A 12,712-nucleotide genomic window follows, 5' to 3' on the forward strand; every position below is an offset into this window, starting at 1 on the left:
ATACATCTTCACTGATGATGTCGAGGATGGACCTCAGTGTAGATATATCTTCACTGATGATGTCGAGGAAGCCTAATCAAGGCCAGCCTAAAAAGATGTTTCTTACATCAAGGATCCTTCTGCTCATCAAATTTTCAAAAGAATTAAGGATCGGCTGGTTGAAACTGTTCTGAATAATGTCTATTAAAATCATTTTGCATTACCTTTTAAGCAATAAACACATAAACGATATTTAACTAACAGACATATGTACAGTTATAGTTACAGGCACGTGAAATAGTTAATAAATAAAGGTAATATTTACATTTCCAAGCTTCTTGGCAGTATAGTCTGAGGGTAGGCCACCGAGATATAACTTGCCCTCGACATCTAGTGTGTTGCTGCTCCCTATGACGGTGACAGGAACAGACTCAATTCCATCTACTGTGATTGTACCTTTCTTCTTTGCAATCTCAGTCTTTACCTTAAGGAATAAAAAAAAACACAAAAGATAAGTTGAAAACCCTAAATGCCTTTACAAAGATGACATCTACCTACAGAACCCCCTAAATAAGCTCTCTCTTAATTTTGTACAAATAACCTAAGTGACTTAAATCAAATTAGCAGTACAAATCAGTTAACCTACTCACCTGTTTGGCAAAACATGGTGCTTACAGACTGTCAGTGACTGAGAAACTCAGTTTGCTCTAATCAATGTATTCCCCATGTGAACAACTTGCAAAATAAAAGCAAATTACAAATGAGCAATTACACTTACCACAGCAATAGATGTTTCAGAAGAAGCAGCACTAATGTAATATGATTCCTAATCCATAGTAATTACTCACAAGTAAACATCTACCCTTTTGGTTTGACATTCAGATCTAAAAAAGTGTGCAACATACATCATTTTTAGCTGTTTTTCCTTTAATTTACTTTTACAACAGGCCAGGGACAACTAATAACTCTGGCATTCAGGCTATAAAGCCCTCATAGTGCATTTGCTCCACTAATTTCAGGAAATGACAGAAATGGCAAACCATTGGTTTTCCTATAAACCCACTGGAGATTCCAGGGTTTCTAAGGGCGAAAGACTCAGGTACGGACCATTTCTGCTGCTTCCAAGAAGGAAAACGGTGATCTATGACCCACAGACTTTTTTTAAGTTTATGCTTCCATTTCCTCTTCCATCTCTTAGTTACCTAAGGCAGTGAAGTGATAGGCATTATATAAGGGAAGGCAGTGCAGCAGCGATCCAGCCATTCAAATATCTACCTTCAGGGTAGGAGAACTCATGCAAATACACCATGTTAATCTTAAAAATCACTGCTTCAGTACGACTTCTCATTCACATCAAAAGTATTAAAGCAGTCAGCTGCTGCCAAGTGGTGGGAATTTCGGGTCAATATTACATTCTCGAAAGCCGACAATGTCAACTCTGACATTGTTGACACGAGAATAGCGAAACTGCACAACAACGGACAAGTAAACGTTGTAGTGCAGTCTCGGAGTTGGTATATTTAAGTAGTGGGGGTGTGGGGGGTGCAGGGGGGCTTGCCCCCCTGCCTACACGTTTAGTTTTTTTTTGTTGTTGTTTTTATTTTTTTTTTCTGAACATTCGATGTTTTAACAGTTCAATCACTAAAGGTCGACCTTTAGTGATTCGAACTGTGAAATATTCAATGTTCTAATATAGACCCGGGAATTTCAGTAAGCCCTACAGGACTGCCATGGTGAACCATGCTATCAACTTGTACAGAAGTGTATGGACTAGGGGGAGTCTAACAAATCTCCTGGGCTGAAACATTTCCTAATAAAGTTGCAGGAAGAATTGAGTGGAGTTGTACCAGAATTCTACAGTTTTCTTTCAAGTACAACCCCAATTTGAAGAGACAACTATGCTATAGAAAGGGAGCATTAGAAGGGTTTATGCAGTCACAGCGGCAAGGCACTTATCCCTGTCGAAAGTATAGTGCATGTAGTTTAATACAACCTGGCATGGTTTTTAAACATTCCCACTTAGGTTTTTCTGTTAAGTGTATTTTTATGTAGATTGTTCTACAAAGAATTTAGTTTATTTGGCATTCTGCACCCTCTGATATGCTTTTTACACAGGGAAAACCAATCATTCTTTTAAGGAAAGGATTTTGGAACACTTGAGAGAGATAAGGAATGGGAAGCAGGAAAATCCAGCAGCACACCATGTAGTGGCTGGGGGAGACTCCCATAAGTTTAAGTTTCTGGCACTGGAGGTAGTTGGAACTGATATTAGTGGTAAGGATGTTAGGGATAAGACAGAGGCAAGGGAACAGGCATGGATTTTGTCACTTCATGCGGGTGGGTTTCCGGGGCTGGGTGGGGTTGTTTCCCTGGGACCTGTGCTGGGGGCACACCCGCTCCTACACTGAAATGTGTGTTTGTTTTTTGTATGAATCTTTTGGGGTTTTGTATTTTGGTGTTTTGTGGGTGTGTTGCTGTTATGTGATGTGTTTTTTTATTGTTGCTGAGAAATGTTTTGCATGCTTCTTGCAGCAGGAGGTGGTGTCGCAGTGCTATTGTTATATAGATGGCCTTTCTTTTTGATGTGACTGTCTGATGAGGCGACCTGTTGTGTCATGAAGGTGCTTGCCCATTTCTGTTTAGGCTTTTGAGTTGAATAAATTTAGTGGCCTGCAGGCTTGGTGGCCTGGCATTTTGTTTATTTGAATGCAATGGGAACATGCAGCATATCACCCTCCTTTCAGCAACTCAATGCCAACACATTTCCTCCTCTTTTGGCTATGCCTCCATATGAGAAACAATCCTAGCTTCCACCAGGAATCATCACAGGGAATGCCCACATACTCAGCCTCTCCCAAGGATAGCACACCTATCCTCCCTACTACTCTGTCAATCATCCAAGATGCTAATTGAATGAGGGTCGGCTGAGCGTGTCCTGGCTTTATCCTTCTGACTATCTGGCTGACGATGCTATTATTTTGCAAATATTCTCACATATTCACCTTAGAGTACAAACAGGTACAATGAACTGTTTAATGACCCATAGAAAACCTAAACAGATTTCCTTCAAGGAACCCTTTGGTAATCCAAGCATTCTATACTAGGACACTGCCATTTCTGTCTATTTGATTCACACAACATATCTCTTCTGAGCAGTTTCTCTCTTCACTGCATCATATCTGGAAAGCATTATTTTTTTCTCTCACAATTTGTAAACAATTTGTAGGCATAATTCTTGAGCAATATCCACATCAATGTTTAAAATTTCACTTAGGATATTAATACTTGTCTGTAACATTAGACAGTCGCCACTCTTCGACATCAGTTCTTCACCTTTACAGGTTCAATTTCTCTGCATTTTTGTCATTAAGAGTACCATTCTCTGATTTATTACAGAAGAAAACTAAAGTTAAAAATCTTCACTGTGATATATACCAGTAAAAGACAATACAATAGTTTCTAACCCTAAATATATATCCAGTACAATCCCTGAAACAGTTAACAATTATTTTAAAAATGGAAAACATTAGAGGGAAAAGTTATAATCCAAAGATAATATACAGTACAATGTGCATAGTGTGGTTGGCAGAGCTTTTTATTATGATTTCTATGCTGAGCACGAGTATCACACGGGTTTCAAAGTTTTATATGTAAAAACTGCCTTGTGGAGATCTAATAAACAGAATAAAGTATCATGAATACAACTAGATTACCCTGCTTAATCCAACACTCTTTCAAGAGCTGAGCTGAATGAATCCTTTTACATTGAAGTCTGTCCTAAAGTCTCCGTGTTTTAAAGCATTTGCACTGCATCAATATCCTATGACTGTTTCTTTTTTAGGGTAGCGCTTAAATTGTAAAACTCTGAGTTATTTTAATAAAGCTTTCTACTCTTCTACTTGTGTCTCTGCTTCTGCTTTCTAGAATTAAGGCCAAAAAACAGATGACCACAGACTCCATTCAGAATGTTACAACAATGAGAGGTGTGCTTAAATGGAAGATAAAAGTGGGGGTGTGGTCACAGTGCAAGGGGGGTGTTAATACTGGAGGGAGCAAGAAGAAATAGTATAAAGTAGGTAGGAGAAGACCAATAAATAAAGATGTAATGGTATATCTAGAAATTAAATTACCTGACAAGCCCTATTGGACTACAACTAAATGCCAAGAAATACAAAATAGTAACCTTTGGGAAGTCGTCCACCCCTAGAAACGATCATATTGACAACACACCCCTAAGAGTTCACCCAGTAGTCAGGGACTTGGGGACATGCTTAGACAGTAATCTAGCATTTGACCATCAAGTGTTTACAGCAGTGAGGAAATCATTCTATGTTGTACAACTTATAAACAAAGGTATAGCATCTAGGCCCAAAGACGTCGTTGTTCCACTGTGTTCAGCATTCAGCACATGTACCATCCTATGCAGACCACCTCAAGGCCCTACCCCTGTATTCTGTCTCCTACAGACTGTTGAGGCGAGATCTGTGCCTCGTACACAATGCATTGTCAGCCCCCACTCTGATGGACATCCTGCATATCTGTAAAACAAACACCACCAGAATTACCCATTCTAAAGACTTAAACCTTGCCTGTGATATAAAAAAGACCTGCTGGAGAGACAGGAATGTATCCCAGAGACTACCCCTTATCTGGTACGGGCTCCCCATCTCTGTGAAGCAGTGTTCCTCCCTAACCCAATTCAAGTGTAACTTGGACAATTTGATGGGGAACAGGAAATTCATCCCTGGTTTGGCACCTATGTGTCTAATGGATACAGGCAGCCTTTAAATGTTCATCTCCCAGGCCCCTACTTGTAAATATTTCACCTCCCAAGTCCCTGCTTACACTTGTTAAGGGCACCAGAACGTGTCAATGATTTAGGATGCATGGCTAGGCTTAAAAAGGCCCTTGTGATTGTTAGCCTAGTACACATCTATAAACTTATAAACCTATGAACCTATTCTTTGCAGAGTGACAGAAAGAGATCCTTAAAACATGGCATAATTGAATAGAAAGCAATGAGTTAAACATGGTACACATTAAGTTGGTCTTTTTTCACAAATGACTTTCGTAGCATTGATACAGAAAGTGATGGAGTGAATGAGTCAAAGCACAACAAACGCTTTGCTGAAATGTATAATCAGGACAGTTATAGACAGCTGCATTAAGATACCTTATATATTAACTGGAATGATAGAAAATGCTGCTAAAGATGTAACAAGACACAGAAGCATCCTAAAGTGAAATGTAATTCCAAGGAGAAATAATGCTGTAATATGAGAGAGAATGAACTGGGTCAAAACCGTGCAAGCAAATTCAGAGGAAACACAAGCAGACAGTCAATTCACGGACCACCTAAAATGCAAACATATATATGTCATGGCCAAAACTTCTTATTGGTACAACTGTACAAACAATGCATACCTGCTATGGCTATATTTTTTTAATTAATGACTTTTCGTCATTGTTGCTGTATGTTTCATAAAACTGCAGTTTTATATAACAACTTAATTCTTCTGCTCTGCATAACTGTAAAATATTATGTATCATGCTGTATATTCTTAGTTATTGTCGTTTTACTACTTTCATTTATGCACTCAACAATGTGCTGCATTGTTGGAGTTTGGTACAAGTCATGTCCAATAAAGGTCCTCAGACCATTTCACCTATGCAATTTACACATTTACAAATGTTAAGTAAATAAACAGATAAATATAGAAAAAACTAACACAAATATCACAGATAAAAAATGACATATTAACATATAGGGTGTGGCCTGGCAACGATACGGCAGTGCAATTTGTCATTCAAGGGTGGAAAGTTATTTATTGTATCCTTCTCTGATTAGTGGTAGAACACAAGACTCAACAATCATGGGCAAACAGAAAAACAAAAAATAAAATACAGTTTAACAGCTGGCCTGGGAAATTTTATAAGATTAACTGATAGACTAGACAGAATAACTAATATTTAACATGAAGCAGTGGAAATAAAACTGTTGGCTCAATACAGAGAATGTGGTACTTTTCCGTTATTAGGGCAACATGTGATGCGCCTATGTTTTAGCTATGAACGCGGCTATGAATGCAGCTACTATTTAGAAAGTGTTGATGTGACTATGTAAATGACCCCTTTTCCAATTTGTAAAAATTAACAGAATTTTTTTTGTATCTGAAAAACTTTAATGTTATCGGAAGGAGTATAAGCAAATCAAGTCCTATAAGGATAAGTTTTTATTTTGCCAAAAACATTCAGACCTTTGCGATAGGCGGGGGTATGGCTTGTCCTGCAAAATCTCGCTTTCATACAAACAAATGTCTCACTTTGCTCATTTGAAAAGGTAGCAATCTTAGTTACCTTGCATTTACTTTAATGTGTGTACATATTGTCATAGCTCTCAAGTGTACCTCATTACCAATAGTGACGTTACTCACTTGGGGTCTTAAAAAGTACATGTTCCTCAAACTTCCGCATTGAAAGACTATCGCACATCGGGGCAACACTTTCTCGGACTGTGATGCCTCATACTGACACTATTTTGCTCTGTCCAATTATCTGCTAAACGACATAGCTCTCACTTTCTTACTTCTACAGCTGAGACAGACTCGGATCCCCTTCAAAAAAGAAAAATAAATACATAAATAATAGGAATAATGTTTTCAAACCACAGACGTGTTGTATATTTCGTAATGATGGCTTTTAAAACAGTATAAGATTACAGGAGTTTAATTAACATGGAGTTTCTGGAGTTAAAGTGACTAAATCTGGGACTGGGCACTGTTTGTTGACTGTAAACAGCGGGAACTGTTTGTTGACTGTAAATCGCTACCCTGTCTTGGAAAAAAAAAAAATAGGCAAAAGAGCATAAACTTTTTGACCTAGAAATGGGGTACTTGAAAATTGGGGCTAGTTATAATACTCACATTTCAGGATTATAGCTGTTACTACCCAGAGAGTCATTGTATCCATGACAACACTGTCCCAATGAATGGAATGGAAAGCGCTCATTAAAAGTGTTGCTCCGATAATGGAAAGTACCGAGAATGCTTAATGTCCGGTTAAGTACAGAAATATAGACTAAAACTCAAGAGATGGGAGCAAGTAGGCTAGGAAGTTAAAGAGTGACAGATGATAGGATTGTTCAAGTAGGTGTATAAAAATAGGAGGACTATAAGATGACTGACATGGCAAAACCTGTATTGCATTACTGTAGGATTGGGAGACGAGTGAGTAAGCTATACAACCAAGGTGTATCTTAATAGAGGGCCCTATTTATGAGTCACTAACTGGCCATTTACGAGAGCTGGCTATCTGTACACAGAGAAATGTGCTTCATTATGATACTCACATAAACCAGCTGTCCCAATGTTGCTTGTGTACCTGGGGGGATAGGATAAGGTGGAAGGATGCTCAGGTACTGCAGACATATCTTCTGCTCCATTTAGTTACAAGAAGTTCTGCTATCGTCACAAGATGGGTTGCAAACTGGCTCATGGACAGAACCCACATGGTGAGAGTTGCGGGAGCTAGGTCCGACTCTAAATCGCTTACATGTGGCGTTCCCCAGGGCTCAGTCCTAGGACCACTCCTGTTCAGCATATACTTCTCAGAGGTACAGGCAAGCACAGGAGGAATATGGCTGATCAAGTTCGCAGACGACTGCAAACTAGGGGCTGTAATTGACTCTCCGGCTGACACAGACATCGTCCAAAAGGGTCTCATTGAGACGGATACCTGGTGTCAAAATTATGGCCTCAAGCTAAATGCCAAAAAGTGCATAGTCATCCCCTTTGGAAAAAACAAAGTACCCACAAACTACCAAATAGGTGGTAGTCCCCTAAATACGGAAAACATAAGATCTGGGGACCCAAGTAGATCGTAATCTCTGCTTTGATAATCACATTGCCAAAGTGGTTAGAAAATCCTTCTATGTGGCCCACCTAATCACAAAAGGGTTCACATCCAGATCAAAAGAGGTCATTGTGCCCCACTACTCATCACTCATCAGACCCATCATAGAGTACAATGCCCCATTTGGGATGTACTTTACAAGACACCTGCAATAGCTGGAAAGACCACAGAAGTACCTCACCAAGAGGCTCACTGGCCTCAAACAGATGCCCTATACAGCTCGACTGAAGAAACTCCAGCTGTACTTGGTTGCATACCACCTACTCAGAGGTGATCTCTGCTTGACATACAAGGCCATGTCCAACCCAGAATTGATGGACATGCTCTACCTAAGGAAAACCTTATCCCCTTGAGCCACACGCTCTAGGGATCTAAACCTCACCACAACAATAAATAGGACGTGCTGGAGGGATAGATTCCTGTCCCAGAGACTTCCCATGCTTTGGAACAAGATTCCAATCTACATTAGGCAGAGCTCCTCGCTAACACTCTTCAAGAGAAACCTTGACGAGTGGATGGGAAACAGAAAGTTTACCTCGGGGATCACTACAATGGCTCTGCTGGACAGAGGCACAGGGAACTAATCTAAGGGGGCGACGAAAGCCAACACATTCTGGCTAGGCTTATAAATGCCTTCGGGCAGATAGCCTAGTACCTACCTATGAACCTATAAGAAGGCAAGAGGAAACAAGGGCATCCAGCAGAGGTGGATGGAGACTGTGAGAAGAAGTACGTACAGCTTTGTACCTACCATAAATGTAGATGTTCGAGTGTTCACACTGCTGCAGTCATTACACTTGGGTTATCCTGCCGTCAGTGCTCCAGGGGTATATAAGATGCATCCGATGCCATTTTCTTCAGTTTTTCTTGCCCCAGGTGTCAGGTGCCCCCAAGTAGGTAGGCAATACATATTGCTAATAAAAAATATACATATAAAATAAAAACAATACCTTCAGTTACAAGCAAATACACCACAAAGGTTGTATAGGATAGAAAGTTATAGATAAGTCCAGCTAGTTCAGAGGGGATGGAGGGAGGGTAACCTGAACTGCAGCAGTGTGAACACTCGAACATCTACATTTATGGTAGGTACAAAACTGTACTATGTTCATTGTGTTACACTGCTGCAGTCATTACATTTGGGTAGAATCCCAAAGCTAAGGTTGGGTGGCTGGTCTATAAAGAGTTAGGATTGGCTATGAGGCCCTGCAGAACTGCAGTGGCAAATCCCGCTCTGGATTTAGAGTAAAGAGGCAGGTGGTAATGCTTGGTAAAGGTGTGCACTGAACTCCAAGTTGCAGCCTCCAAAATTTCCTTGGTAGGTACTCCTCTGAGAAAGGCTGTTGAAGTGGCTGTTGCCCTGGTGGAATGTGGCCTAATGTTATTTGGGACTGATTTTCCATGCTGTGTGTAGCAGTAACGAATACAGTGTCCTATCCATTTGGATATAGTCCGCTTTGAGATAGCCTTGCCCTGTGATCCTGCAGCATATGCTACAAACAGTTACTCAGTTTTCCTGAACGCTTTTGTTTTGTCCAGGTAGAAGCGTAGCTGCCTGTGTATGTCCAAAGAATGCAGAAGTTTCTCCCCTTTATTCTGGGGGTTTGGATAAAAAGTTGGCAAATGGATGGTTTGGTTAAGAGCCACACTAGATACCACTTTTGGCATAAAGGTAGGGTTTGTCCTTAAAGAAACCCCTGTCCTGATGAAAAATTATAAATGGTTCCACTGCCATTAATGCCTGTAGCTCTGAGACTCTTTGTGCTGAAGTTACTGCCAGGAGCAGAGCTGTTTTCCATGATAAAAATTTTAGATCGGCTGTATTGGCTGGCTCAAAAGGTGGCAAGGTCAGTTTTTCCAAAACGAAATTGAGGTCACAAGTTGGTGTTGGTGCTCTCTGGGGCGGTCTTATGTTTTTAGCCCCTCTGAGGTACTGCTTTAGCAAGGGATGAGAGAATAAAGGGGGATCCGTGTTGTAATGTGCTGAAATGGCAGAGGCGTGGATCTTAATTGATGAGAAGGATAGGCCTCTGTCCAACATCTCAGTTAAGTATTGTAAAATCTGAGGAATGTTTGGAACAAGAGGGTCAAGAATTTGAGCCTGGTTCCAGGCGCAGAATCTCTTCCATTTTTCTGAGTAAGCTTTCCTGGTGCTAGGCCTCCTGGCCTCCAAAATGACATCTATAACAGCTTTAGAGAGAGGTGTTGCCTGTTTGACTAATGAATCTGCCATGCAGCCAGGTTTAGGTTTTTGAGCTGACCGTGCAGGATTTGATTGTTTTGCTGAGTCAGAAGGTGTGGAATTTGAGGCAAAATCCAAGGTGGGCCTTGAGCTAAGTTCCTTAAGATAGGGTACCAATGCTGGCGTGGCCAGTCTGGAGCAATCAGGATCATCTGTGGTTTTTCTTGTCTGGCTTTTAAGAGTACCTGTGAAAGGAGAGGCAGTGGCGGGAAGGCATAAACTTTTAGGTTTTTCCAGCTGAACAAAAGAGCATCCACTTTCCATGCTTGTTTGTGATAAGTCCTTGTGCAGAATTTTTGTAGTTGGCAATTCAGTAGGGAGGCAAAAAGATCTATGTCTGGGCATCCCCATTTTTGCATTACCATACTGAAGATTTGTGGATTCAATTTCCATTCGTGAGGGTCCATGATATTTCTGCTTAGATCGTCTGCCAGACTATTTTTCTTTCCTGGCAAGAATTGTGCTTGCAGGTGAACTTGATACGTTAGAGCTGTGTTCCACAAGGTCATGGCTTGCCTGCAGAGGGGATAAGAATGAGTCACTTGCTTGTTTATGTACCACATTACTGTGGTGTTGTCTGTCTTTAATAATAGTTGTCCTGTATGCAGAAGGTCCTTGAAAGCTGTTGGGGCATTTTGAACAGCCAACATCTCTTTTTGATTGATGTGAAGATGCATCTGGTCTGTGGTCCACTTGCTCTGAATGCATTTTCCTGCCATGTGTGCTCCCCAGGCGTAGTCCGAAGCATCTGTTGTTAGAGTCTGCCTGGCTGTGGGTAGGGTAAAAGGCTGACCCTTGTTTAGGTGACATGCCTGTGCCCACCATCGAAACTCCTGTTGTAGGCAGGGAATCATTGGTATTACTGCTTCTAAACTGTGAGAGTGTTGAGTCCAAACACTTTTTAGGTACCATTGTAATTTCCTCATATGCAGTCTGGCATATGGTATTAGTAGTATGCAGGATGCCATGAATCCCAGGGCCTGCAGAATTTTTCTTGCAGGGAGATGGGACTTTTTTGCCAGTAACTGAAAATATTGAGTTAGTTGAACTTGTTTGTCTGGCGTGAGGTAAGCCATCTGGGCCGTTGTATTTAAGCTGGCACCCAGGAATATAACCTGTGAGGGCACTAGTTTTGACTTATTTTCATTTACTGTGTACCCTAGAGAAATTAGCAACCTTTTTACAAACGCCAGATGCTGTAGAAGAATGTCCTTTGTCTCTGCTTGAATGAGGCAGTCGTCCAGGTATGGATATATTTGTATTCCTTTTTGTCTGCAAAATGCAATTACTGGTGCTAGGCACTTTCTGAAGACCCTGGGCACTGTAGATAAGCCAAAGGGCAGTGCAGAGAATTGGTAGTGCATTATACCAGCTTTGAATCTGAGGTATCTTCTGCAATTTTGTCTGATAGGGACATGCAGGTATGCCTCTTTGAGGTCCAGAGTAACAAGCCAAGCCTTCTTGCCCAGCATGGGTAGAAGCTGCTGTAATGTCAGCATTTTGAATTTTGGAATATCCAGGTAAGTATTTAGAATTGAAAGGTCTAGTATGGGCCTCCAGGCCTTGTCCTTTCTGGGGACCAGGAAGAGTCTTGAGTAAAATCCTTGTCCTTGTTCCTGCTGTGGTACCTTTTTGAATAGCGCTCATGTCCATGAGGGCTGAAATTTGTTTTTGTGCCTCTGCTCATTGATTTTGTGGCAGGTCTGGCATTCCTTTTAGCCTTGGTAAAGTATGAAAGTGGAACCTGTAACCTTGAGACACAATATTCAGAACCCATTTGTCTTGGGTGATTGTTTGCCAGTTTTGAGAAAAAAGTGCTAGTTTCCCCCCCTAAGGGGGCTTCCAAAAGGGAAGCGCTTGGCGTACGAAGGGGAAAGTCATTGTGACTGTTTCCTGTAAGGTTGAGACTTGTCCTCACCTCCTTTTGGGGTTGAGGTGCCCCACTGTCGTTGTCTGTTTGAGCCTTGAGGTTGAGATCTGCCTCTTGGGCGTCTGTATCTGCCTCTCTGTGGCCTGTCTGACACTGGAAAGGACCAATTCTTTGTTGGCCAATTTCTGCTAAATCGAGGTGGCTGTACCTGTAAGAAATCCTTGACTGTTTGCATAGATTTAGCTTTATCCTCCATTTTCTTTAACACCTCTTCTGCCTTAACACCAAACAAGGTATCATGCTGTAAAGGAGCATCCAATAATTTTGCCTTAACATGATCAGGTAAACTCTGTTCTTTTAACCAAGCATGTCTTTGAATCACAGAACCTGTAACTGCGGCTCTACAAGAAGCCTCTAAAGAATCAAAACCACATTGCAGAGTATGTTTTCCCACCTGTTCAACTGCATGCAATAAATCCTGCATTTCTTTGCAATCAGGAGCTTCTGAGCTTGCAAGTATTTTCTTTTTTAACTGAGCCATTAAATGTTGTTGGTACTTAAGCATGTGACACTGGCAATTTAAAGCCATTACTGCTAAAGTTGCAGAAGTGTATACTTTCTTCCCCCATCTATTCAAAGCTCTGGAATCTTTGTCAGAGGGTACTGTATTTTTTGCAATGGAAGCCTTAACCCCTTTTGGACCCAGGGAA

General features: G+C 41.0%; 1 protein-coding gene across 1 annotated transcript in view; it reads right to left on the reverse strand.

The window, feature by feature from the left end:
• Positions 1-12,712, reverse strand: part of LAMA1 (laminin subunit alpha 1) — a 3,417,884-nt gene that overhangs the window by 154,907 nt on the left and 3,250,265 nt on the right. The window contains exon 52 of the mRNA XM_044066516.1: positions 305-463. Coding sequence (XP_043922451.1) covers positions 305-463 — 159 coding nt within the window. The remainder of the gene's footprint in view (positions 1-304; positions 464-12,712) is intronic.

This window comes from Protopterus annectens, chromosome 3.part1 (genome assembly GCF_019279795.1).
Source record: "Protopterus annectens isolate FY-2018-M chromosome 3.part1, PAN1.0, whole genome shotgun sequence".
Classification (NCBI taxonomy): domain Eukaryota; kingdom Metazoa; phylum Chordata; order Ceratodontiformes; family Protopteridae; genus Protopterus; species Protopterus annectens.